This window comes from Empidonax traillii, unplaced genomic scaffold, assembly GCF_003031625.1.
Source record: "Empidonax traillii isolate 1590-97213 ecotype Southwest subspecies unplaced genomic scaffold, ASM303162v1 scaffold1552:size92436, whole genome shotgun sequence".
In the NCBI taxonomy this organism is placed as follows: domain Eukaryota; kingdom Metazoa; phylum Chordata; class Aves; order Passeriformes; family Tyrannidae; genus Empidonax; species Empidonax traillii.
Genome location: NW_020956745.1, coordinates 78196 through 89546, shown reverse-complemented (window position 1 = coordinate 89546; position 11351 = coordinate 78196). Strand labels below are relative to the sequence as shown.

At 49.8% G+C, this 11351-nt stretch overlaps 1 protein-coding gene across 1 annotated transcript in view; it reads left to right on the top strand.

The window, feature by feature from the left end:
• The first annotated feature begins 2066 nt into the window (after positions 1 to 2066).
• Positions 2067 to 11351, top strand: part of CALN1 (calneuron 1) — a 76333-nt gene continuing 67048 nt past the window's right edge. Inside the window, exons 1-3 of the mRNA XM_027907836.1 lie at positions 2067 to 2073; positions 7121 to 7124; positions 11139 to 11282. Of these exons, the coding sequence (XP_027763637.1) occupies positions 11207 to 11282 (76 nt within the window). The 5' untranslated portion in view covers positions 2067 to 2073; positions 7121 to 7124; positions 11139 to 11206. The remainder of the gene's footprint in view (positions 2074 to 7120; positions 7125 to 11138; positions 11283 to 11351) is intronic.

Here is an 11351-nt window from a genome sequence, read left to right as displayed (position 1 = left end):
CTGTGGGATGGCACTCTGGGAATCCTGCTCTGGGACCAAGATCAGTGGGACAACAGGTTGGGCTCAGCAAGTGCAGGGTAACAGAACATGTCCCACATTCCAGGACATGAGGCTGGAGGCTGCCTGGAGATAAAAAACACAGGAATTCCATTCTCCTCCTTAACACGGTGTCAGAATCACCTCTGGTGCCACAGAGGCACCTCCAGCCAGAGCGAATGCAGATCTCACACAATGCACCTCCAGGGCAAAATTCAGATTATTTTTAAGATTTGCAGGGAGTTTTCTGCTCCCTCCTCAAGGAAATACTTTGGAATTGCTGAAAAAAGAGCTGCTGGAGCCGTGACAGTTTTGCACAGGAGCTGAAAGTGTGGCTGAGGCGAGTTTTGGTTGCTCCCTGTCCCAAAACGACGACGCTTTTCAGGCAGGCTGGGAAAAGCTTCCTCCAATCGCTTCAGACTTTGCAAAGCAATAAACTTGGCCCCAAAAAACCTGGAGCAGGGAGCTGGGGGAGCTCAGCTGATTGTAATTCTTCCGGTGGAAACATTTGCCACGCGAAAAATGCAGATTTGATTCCATTCCCTGTTGACAAAGGGCCTTTCAGCTGGAAATAATAGAAGGGTTCTGTTTGGTTAATGCTGTGAGGTTTTGTCCTGAATTTATGAGTTCAGTTTTTAAAATATTAAATAACGGGGTCATGAAATAGTGGGACTTCACTGCAGTGGAGCCTTTTCTGGAAAGCATTCCTGAGCTGGGATGATGGATGAGCTCGGGGTTGGTTACACTGCGAAGCCAAGGCAAGGAGAGCAACCCAAAGGGTGGATTTAATTCAGTGTTTTCCTCCCCTTTCACTCTGCTGGAATATTTGAGTTTAATCCTTTTGGCCCATCAGAGCTGCTGGAAGGCTGAGGGAGAGGCTGTGAGCAGCCGAACCCCACCAGAGCATGGGATTGGGATTTACATCCCAGCAGAGCTCCGGCTCCGTGTCCACCACCATCCTCATCCCTCCTCCTGCAGTGAGCTCCCACATCCCAGTGCATCATGGAGAGCTGACAACCTTTGCTTTGATCTGCTCTTCAAAGCCCTCTGCTTCGTCTGATGGCAGCTCTGAGAGTGTTTGGGAATTCCCAGTGTAATTAATGGATGCTGACTGAGGGTCCAGGTAACGAGGAGCGAGGAACAGTCCAGCTCTTCCTGGTTCCTCAGGGATTTCTGGTTCCTCAGCTCTTCCTGGTTCCTCAGATGAAGATCCCACTGAGGTAAAAGTACTCAGTGGAGTTTGGAGGCTGTAGTGATTATCAGCCCGAGAAAATGAAGAGGTGCCCAATTTACTCTGCACCCGAAAGGGAGAATAAGGGAGGGAAGATGGTCCAGAGCAAAACTGAATTCATTGCATCAGAGCTTGAGTTTCTGTGCATAAATAGCAGGATTTGTCCCCGAGGCTCAGGCCAATTCTAGTGCTGTTGAGAGCTTCCCAAAAGTTTTATTTCAAAGTGGAGACAGCTCTGTGTTTTGCCTCCTCTTGAGCCAGGATTGTTGCTCATCTTCCTGAGCCTCCAAACGGGGAAGAAGCAGAGCTGGAGAGGATGTGTTGAAGCCAGACTTGTTTTGCTGAGCTCCTGATCACAAGATGTGCTCTCAGGGAAGCATTTCTGTGTTATAATCACTTGGGCTTTTCAGGAGAAAAACTGTCTTTTTCCAGGATGGAGACGTGGGGAGCAGAAAATGAACAGGAATGGGCAACTTTGGACTGAAAAAGAGTGAAATTATGGGCATGGTGAGGTCCTTCCAAGGGGAAGCCTCTCATCTTGGATGGTGAAATTGGAGAAACAAGTACTGGGAATTAATCCAAGGGTCACAGAAGCTGTGGCTGCCCCATCCCTGGAAGTGTCCAAGGCCAGGATGGGGTTTGGAGCAGCCTGGGCTAGTGGAAAGTGTCCCTGCCCATGGTGGGAATGAGATGAGTTTTAAGATCCCTTCCAACCCAAATCATTCCAAGACTCTGTGAAATCTGCTGAGGGGAAAGGGATGAAGTGGATGCTGCAGTTGCTGCTCCCATCCCACCTGGAGGAGCTGGTGGAAGAGCAACATCTCACTGTGGACCTGGAGCTGTGTGGGGTCATCGCCCAAATCCTGAGCAGCCACTTCCAGCATCTGAGATGCTTCTCTGGTCCTTGTAAATCCACAGTAAGAACACATGAAGCTGGGTTTGATGTGCCACTGTGCTACTGGAAGTTAGTTAAAGGCAGAGGGATTGGGGAAGCAATGGAACTCCAGGAAAACTCGCAGCAGGTACTGCCTGTCCTGACTTGAAGGTCATTTTGAGACGAGAAGGAGGATGGAAACTTATCATCTCTGTTGAGTGTTTGAGTCTCTGCATCACCATTTCAGGGCATTATTCTCCATGGCAGGTACCCACGTTGGAATATTGGGCACTAAATTTCCCCCCAAAGCCTAATTAGGCCACCTTTGGAAGGTCTGGGGAAGGAGCTCCACGTGGTGGGACAGGTTATATTTCCTAAGCAGGGAGACTGCAGCTCACTGTGGATGAAGAGATGTGTGAAGCTCTTCTGGCAGTAAATCAGTCCAAGATGCAAATCCCATCTATTAAATCCCTTTTGATATATGAAATGTGAAGAAGAAGAAGAAGAGATGGACTCCATTATCTCCTCAACATTAACGGGATTTCCCCCTGAGCCACCTGGAATGAAATCCCCCAGGGCAGGGGCCTGGGCTCCTTATCTGTTTATGGCCAGCAAAACTGATAAACTGAGCATTGATGGCAATGAACTCCAGCAGCAGCTCCCAGACAGGGAGCAGGTTTCTGGCTGAGCTCAAATTCAAAGCTTTGAAGGGAAATGTTGGGAAGTGAGGCCGTTCCTGGGAGAGCAGGGCAGGCCTGCAGGGATCTCCTGGGAGCGAAGGTGGTTTGTGTCCGGCTGGGGGAAGGACCAGGGAGCAGAGGAAGTGTTTGGGGAGGAAGAGCCAGTGACAGGAGATGGAGGTTTCTCTGCTAACAGGGCAATCCATGCTCTCTGTTCAGCCTTCCAGGAGCCGCTGCTGGAGCTGGAAAGGAAAGTCTTAAACTGAGCTGCGTTTAGAGCAGGCTCTACTTTCACTGCCAGAGCTGCTGCTTTGCCCACTTCCTTTTTCTTTCCTTTTCCATGTTCCTTTTTATTTTTCTTCCTTTTGTTCTTATTTTTATTTTTTCCCTTTCCCTGTTTCTTTTTCTTTTTTTTTTTTTTTTTTTTTTTTTTTTTTTTTTTTTTTTTTTTTTTTTTTTTTTTTTCTTTTCCTTTTTTTTTTTTTTTTTTTTTTTTTAAATTTTTCTTTCCCTTTTTCCCCTTTTTTTCTTTCTCTTGTTTTTATTTTTACTTTTTCCTCTTCCCTTTTATTTCTCTTTTTCTTTTCTCTTCTTCTTATTTTTATTTTTTCCTTTCTCTTTTTTATTTTCTTTTATATTTTTAATTTCCTTTTCTTTACTCTGGCTCTTATTTTTATCTTTTCCTTTTCCTTTTTTAATTTTTCTTTTCATTATGCTTCTCCATTTTCTTTTTCTTCCTCTTCCACTTATTTTTATTTTTTCATTTTCATTTTTTATTTTCCTTTTTCTTCCTCTTCCTCTTATTTTTCCCTTTTTTTTCTTTTCCCTTTTCTTTTTCTTCATATTTTCCCCCTTTTCCTTTTTTCTTTTATTTTTATTTTTTCCTTTCCTCTTTTTATTTTTTCTTTTTTCCCTTTATTTTTATTCTTTTCCTTTCACTTCTTCTTCTTTTCATTTTCTTTCCCCTTTTTTCTTTTCTCCTTCTTCTTATTTTCCCTTTTCCTTTTCCCTTTTTCATTTTTTCCTTTTCCCTTTCTTTTTATTTTCCTTTTCCCTCTTATTTTTATTTTCCTTTTCTCTTTTTTCCTTTTTCACTCTTTCCTCCTTCTTCTTTTTATTTTTCCCTTTTCCTTTCTCCTTTTTCATTTTTCCTTTCCCTTTTTCCTCATAATCTCCTTTTGCTTTTCCTTTTCCCTTTTCTTTTCCTTTTTTCTTTTTCTTTTTCCTTTCCTCTTATTTTTTCTTTTTCTTCTTCTTCATTTTTCCTTCCACTTCTATTTCTTTTTGCTTTTTTCCTCTTCCTCCCTCTTATTTTTATCTTTGCTTTTCCTTTTCCCTTCTCTTCTTCCTTTTCCCTTCTCTTCTTCCTTTTCCTTTTTTCCTCAAGAACGAGTCACTCATTTTTACCCTCCCTCGACCACCCTGAGTTCCAGAACTTCCCGAAACTCTCCCAAAATTCCTGGCTGTGACTGCCCAGCTCAGCAACAGCCCCACCAGGAGATCAGAGACCATAAACCCAACCAAAGCCTGGTTTGAGCAGAGCAGGTGGGACCTTCCCCTCGATCCCATGGGAGTTCTGGGAATGTTCCTGTGGCATCTTCCACCAGGTCAGTGATCCGTGACAGGAGGAGACTCTGCAGGTCTGCTGGAATTCCCTGGACTGGCACCTCTTGCCCCAGACTGTGTGTTTGGAGGACCTGCCCCTCTCCTTCCTCTTCCCTGCCCAGTTCTGTGAGTGGAACGAGCCAAAGGAGGGTCTGTCCTGGTGGCCCTGGCCAAGGTGCCCTCAGGGTCCCACAGCTCGTGCCAGGAGGCCCAAACCCCTCTGTGAGCGGTGTGAGGTGATGCTGTCCCCACCCCCAGCTCCTGCAGGGCACAGGGACCTGCAGGTCAGCCCTGCCCAAAACGCTGAGACCTTCAAAAAGCCGATTTCCATCCGGAGAGCAGAGCTGAGAGGTTTGTCTGAGCCCCCACCCCACCCCTCCTGCAGCTGCCCTTTAGGATTGTCTGCTCATCAACAGCCTCCTGCTCTGACCTGCCTGGGGGAGATCCACAAAGCCAAGGAAGCAGCAACACCTCTGGAGGAGCAGAGATCATTGGAGCAAAGCAGCTCCAGTGGTGAACCTCATCATCCCCCACGGAGGGACCTCATCCCTCGTGGAAGAACTGCCACGAAATCCCCGTGGGTTTGCACTGCTGGGGTGGGCACTGGTACTCTTGACACAGGACATCAAGACTGATACACCTGGAGTCAACATTCTCTTAGCAGGGGCTGGAAGAGGTCCCTCAAAGGTCCCTCAAAGGTCCCTGGAGCTGGTTGCTGCTGCTGGAGGTGCCCAGACTGGCTCAAGCCCCATTTCCAAGCGCTGCAGTCATTACTCACCTCTGAAACTCCTCATTCTCAGGCTAAATTTGCTCAGCCCCATTTGTTCTCACACCAGTGTTGCTCTTCACCTGGAGTGGCTCTTCTCTGTCTCTGGGTTGTCCCCTTCATCTTCCTTGCCACACAAATCACCTCCCTGGGAGGGTGGGCAGGCCCTGGCACAGGTTGCCCAGAGAAGCTGTGGCTGCCCCTGGATCTCTGGAAGTGTCCAAGGCCAGGTTGGATGGGACTTGGAGACACCTGGGCTAATGGAAGCTGTCCCTGCCCATGGCAGGGGGTGGGACTGGATGATCTTTAAGGTCCCTTCCAACCCAAATCACCCCATGATTGATGGGCCAAGTCCTGCCCTTCTCTCTCCTGGCAGCCTCTCTCCACTTGTATCCTCCTCCCCTCACTTTGAGCTCACCCCTCACCACTCAGTACCAGCCTAAGGCACCAAAAACTTAATTAACCTGCACTATTTACTGGTTAATTCAATAATTAACACAGCATCTCCAGCCCCACACATCCTTCCTTTGGCACGGAGGGTGAGCCTTGCTGGTGTCCTGGTGGAAAATCCCATTCCCTCCCACAGCAGGGAACTTTACAGGGAAGTTGCTATTTGGCCAAAATCTTCTGACAAAACGTCTGCACACGATGGCAGGACTCGTGTGATCCTGGAGAGGGGATGGAGCCCCACTGGGGAGCGAAGGGGTTGGAATGCTGCTGTCCAGCAGCCCGGCCTCCAATTCACATCCTGAACTGTTATTCCCAATCCCTGCTGCCAGCACTAAAAGCTTCACTGAGGGAGCGCTTGGCAGTCGTTCCGTGGTGCATTTGTATGGAAATGGGGTGTTCCCGCAGGTTTGCCTTGGATGTGTTTGGGAACAGAACCACAGGAAGTGTCATTTCCACAAATCATGCGGTTTGGTTGGGTTTTTGCTTTTGTTTTTGTTTTTTTCCCCCGGGGAAGGGAGAAAAACATAAAAATCTGCCAAATTATGTATGAAAAGGCCAAACGAGGCGAGACACTGGGGTTTGAGGCAGAGCTCTGTGAGCTGAGCTGCTGTGTCAGGTTGAGGAGCTTTGCCCGTCTGACATCCCTGCGTGTCTCTCTGAGCCGCTGGAGCTCCGAGACGACGATGAAATCCCCACTTACGCCCCATTTTCAGCTGGTTTCGGTGCTGCTGAGAGGACTCAGATCTGGAACTTCTCACCCTCCAGGTTGCAGGGAGAGGGGTTTGATCTGGTTCTGCTGAGACAGAAATATTTTGACACTCGCGATTGGAAGACGTTGGAGGGGGGGGCGTTGCCATTAGAAGAAAACCGTGGTTATTTTGACACTTTGTTGCAATTTGCAGCAAAGGGGGGAAAAAAAAAAAAAAAGAGGGGAAAAAACAAGCGTAAAACAGCAGATGGAGGGATGGAAATTTCCATTTTTTGTAGACATAGTAGTTACGAGACTCACCAGTTCACCCGGGGACGCGTTATTTGCAGCTTCGAGATCAGTCGGTTTGTACTTCGGTGCCCAAACCTGCAATTCAGGGAAAGAGAGGATTTTCAAGGTTCGGGCTGGTGGGATCTCCTCTCTCATCACGCTGCTGAAACCCGCGTGGTTGGGATTGCTCCGCACGGGGGGGGGTGTGGCTGATTACACCCGGATTGCAACCTTTAGTGGGAGGGGGGGTTCGCACCCGGTGAGTGACGTGGAACCATCTGAGGGTGCTCAGGGCACAGGGATGGCTCTGGATGGGTTGATTTCCCAGGGAATCGTGAGTCTTCCTCATCCAGGAAGCCAAATGAAAATAGCGATGGTTGTGCAGGCAGAGGGAAATCACCTGGAAGTGAACCTGCTGTGAACAGGGAGGAGGGATGAGCTGGGAAGGGATGCGGGATGTTGGGGAGGGAAGGACTGGGGCGGGAGCAAAGGGGCTGAGGATGGTTTTTGGGATGCACGTGGAGAGTTTAGGACTTGCTGGGCTGGGTGGCAGCTCTGGCACCAGCCCTGTGTGTGCCCTTCACAAAGGTAAATTTAAAAAACCACCGTCCTTCTCCCTGATTCTTCCCATCTTTCTTCCCAGAGGACTTTGGGGGGGAATTGATTGGACAGTAATAGGGAAGCTGTGAAGTGCAGCTGTGAAATGGGAGGAAAGGGGGGGATGAATGAAAGGGCAAACACACACAAACACATCCCCCTTTCCCTGATTGCTCTGGAATGCTCAGATAACTCGGAGAGGTGAGTGCTGTGCTCTCAGCTCCCCTGGACCAGAAATCCTCATCCAGGGAAAAGCATTCCTGGCTCAACTGTGCTGAAGAGGTGCCTTCAGCTCCCCAACCTGTTGAGCCAGGATAGGGCCTTTCTGCCCCAAAATCTTGGCTGATTTGCTCATTTCTCCTCGCTGGAATTTTTTTTCCCTGGCAATTCTTTCCAGCCTTGTATCTTTGGGGAATTTAGTGAATGCTGTGGACGCTCCCTCTGTGGAATCATTAGCAAGGATGTTTGTTGGGGTGACTGGATGGGTTGGGAAGCACTTGGAGCAAGCTGGGACAGTGGGAGGTGTCCCTGCCCGTGGGTGGAGCGAGATGAGCTTTAAGGTGCCTTCCAACCCAAACCATTCCGGGATTCCATGGGTTGGGATGTGGATTCCTTCCCTCCCCTCGTCTGTCCAGCTGACAGAGTCTCTGGGCAGTGGCATCTGCTCCTGCTGGAATCAGTGCTGGGGGGGGGAGATGGTTCAGTGCTGCTCCCAGGGGGAAGATGTTTGTGTGGAAATCCCACCATTCCCAGGGGCTGGAGAACCTGAGCCATGGAGAAGAGCCCAAATGTTTCCTGAGGTTCAGGCCAGTGCCATCACCACCAGAAAGGGCCACTTTCTTTTCTCTTTACAGTTTTGCTTCTTTTTTTTCCCCCCCTTTTACCCTCTAAGGTATTTCTGTGTCGACTGCTGATATTTGGGAGTAAAAGAAGGTGCTGCACAGTGGAAAGGGGAATAAATATCAGCATTTCTGACACCTTAGGGAAGAAGGGATCCATGTGCTTGGTTTCCTTTTGCCATCCAGGCTGGGCAAGGGGGAAAGGCAGCTCCTGGGGCAGCATCTCTTGAACATCCACTCCCCTTATTATCTTTACTCTTCTTTTTAAAGACAAAACAGTGCTCGGCTTCTCTTGATCAGGGTAAAACCTCCAGGTTCCACCTGGAATGGCAGAGGTCTCACAGGTTCTCCTGAGCCCCAGAACTGTCACTGTTGAGAGATTCCCTCGTGGACCACATCCACCCCCAGTTTGGAGCCAGGAGCATCAGTTGCCATGGAGACTTCTTTGGGAAAGTCATCTGGGGAAAGTGCTGATGTATTTTTAGCTTTGGGTAATGAAGTTTAACAGCTGGAGATGAAGGTGAGGGCCAGCCAGGTGCCACAGGTTCATGGGCTGATGGTGGGGACCCCAGCAGTGCTGGTGGGCTGGGATTGGGAAGGATCCTCAGGGCTGTGGCTCCCCCAGGACCACAGAGGGGAAAGAATCACCCCAAAGAAAAGCTGCTAAGGAGGTGGTGTTACATGTGCAGATAAAGAGGAGGCACTGACTGAGGTCAGAGCTGTTCATGTACAGTGTGTTCAGCCTATAAATAGCTCTCCCAATCTACCTCTGCACCAGTGGTATTTATAGAGTGATGAGGGGACAAAAAGCTCCACTTGGTGTCAGGAGTTGATTTGGGAAGGTGGTTCAACAGTTCAGGGCTCTGAGAGGAGCAGAGCAGGACCCCAAATGTGGGGGGGGTTTCTCCTCTGACTGAGGCTCTGAGGTTGCAGTGCTGTTAATGCACCCTCTGAAATCACACAGGGCACTCCAGGTGGCATTCAGGTATCCCACAGCAGATCCATGGCCCTTGGATCAGCCAAACTCACCTGGAAACCCAGATTTTACCCTCTAAGATACTCTCTCAGCTCCCTGGGATACATTTGGCTCTTTTAGTCTTCAGCAGTCAAAAGTGGATTTGGAAATTAATTGATTCTGGTGGAACATTTACTGCACTTGAGCTTTCAGCACAGCACAGGAGAAGAGATTTCCCTACAGCTGGCAGTGTCTGGTGGGATTTGTTCCTGCTCCAAAGGCTCTCCACGTTCTGGGCCAAAACTTCCAGCTTGGAGCAGCCCCATCACCTTCTCCCACCCAGCTCCCACCAGCTTGGGAAGACAGAGGGGAGAATTTCAGCTGAAAGAAGCCACAGTTGATGCAAAGCTGAACCCAAAGTGGAGAGATTATAGATGGGGCCTGATATTCCTTGGAATTAAAAAGGCTCTTCCCTTTTTGCACCAGTGGCTGGGTTAAAAGTGATCTTGTCTCACTGAGGTAACCCAGCTGTGGGGAGGGTTAAAGTCCTGGAAGTGCCCTGGCCCATCCCCAGGGAATTCCTCCTGGCAGAATAATTCCCCAGAGCAGGCTGGAGGTGTCAGGGGAGGTGGTGAAGCTGGATGGGAGGTGATTTAGAAGCAGCCTTTAAATACCCTGTTAGCAAAGACATCACCAGAACATTTCCTGGCGGGTTGTGATGCTCCTGACTTGCTCCCAGGAGGACTGAGGACCATCCAAAGCTTTCACTGCAGGGTCTGCTGCCCCCTGGCCCCAGGGGAGGTGACATTCTGGCAGGGAATATTTCCTTGTCTGAGGCTTAAAAGCCTGGACTACCCAGAGTGGGCCCAAACATTTTCCATCCTCTGTTTCTTGAGAGAAAATAGAAAAATTATTAATTAGGGGTTGTTTGTTTGGTTTTTTTTTCCCCCCAAAAAAAACCTGCTGAGTTTTCCCTCCCACTTCAGTGAAATGCTTTCACCTGAAGATTGAACTGCTCTGAGCAGAGTGAGGTCCCAGTGTGCTGATGGTTCCTGTAAAACATGATCGAGCATCCCATGATTTCCTCCCCAGGCATGGGGCAATCAGCACCTCTTTCCCTCCCCACTCCCAACCAAACCCTTTCTGAGAACAGGCTCCCAGCTGCCTGGAATGTTCAAATGTCTCTGCCTGGCATTTGCACCAGTCAGATTTGGGCAGATTTGGGGTTGGGGCTGCAAGTTGAGAGATCTCTGAGGAGCAGGAAAGGTGCAGAGACATCAGTGTGGTGGATTATGGAGTCAGAAAATATCCTGAGCTGGAAGAGACCCATCAGATCGTCCAGTCCAACCCCTGGCCCTGCACAGGACCCCCAAATATCCCACCAGGTCCCTGAGAGCCTTGTCCAAACACTCCTTGAGCTCTGGCAGGCCCCAGTGGGTAAGGAGTGGAGAGGGGCTGTTAAAGGCTGGAGGGGGATTTAACACAATCAAAAAGCACAGCAAAGTCAAATGTCAGAAGCTGAGCCAGGCTGGGGACGTGTGATGGGAGTGATTCCTTTGGTGCCATCAGACTGTGATTCATCTGGGGCTCTTTATTGCTGTAAAGTTGGTATAAATGAGAGCAAAGCTGTGAGCAGGAGACAGAAACTGCTCAGGGGGACAAGGGACAGGAGGAGAGGGAACGGCCTCAAGCTGTGCCAGGGGAGGTTGAGGTTGGATGTTGGGAAAATGCCTTCACTGGAAGGTTGTCCAGCCCTGGCACAGCTGCCCAGAGCAGTGGGGTGTCCCCATCCCTGGGGGGGTTTAACAGCTGAGTGGATGTGGCACTCGGGGATGTGGTCAGTGGTGGTTTAATGGTTGGACTGGATGGTCCTGGGGGGCTGTTCCAAGCTAAATGACTCAGTGGTTCTCTGCTGTCCCCTCTGCTCTCCCAGGTGCTCACACTGTGCACGCACAAAGGTTTCTCTGCATCGACAAACCACGGTTGCACTGCCTGAAACCACAAAACACCCCCCATTCCCGTTGCAAAGGGCAATCCCAGCTGCTTCTGCGCTCCCCACTCGCTGCCGCACTGCCCGAGGACTCCTCCAGCGTAACAACTCCTCCCTTCTTCCTTGCCCTTCACAGAAATCCGGGAGGCTTTCCGAGTGCTGGACAGGGATGGGAATGGCTTCATCTCCAAGCAGGAGCTGGGCATGGCCATGCGCTCGCTGGGGTACATGCCCAGTGAGGTGGAGCTGGCCATCATCATGCAGCGCCTGGACATGGATGGTGAGTCCCCCCCGGGGTCCTGCTCTGTTCCTGGGGGATGGGAGGGGCGTTCCCAGGGCTCGTGGATTG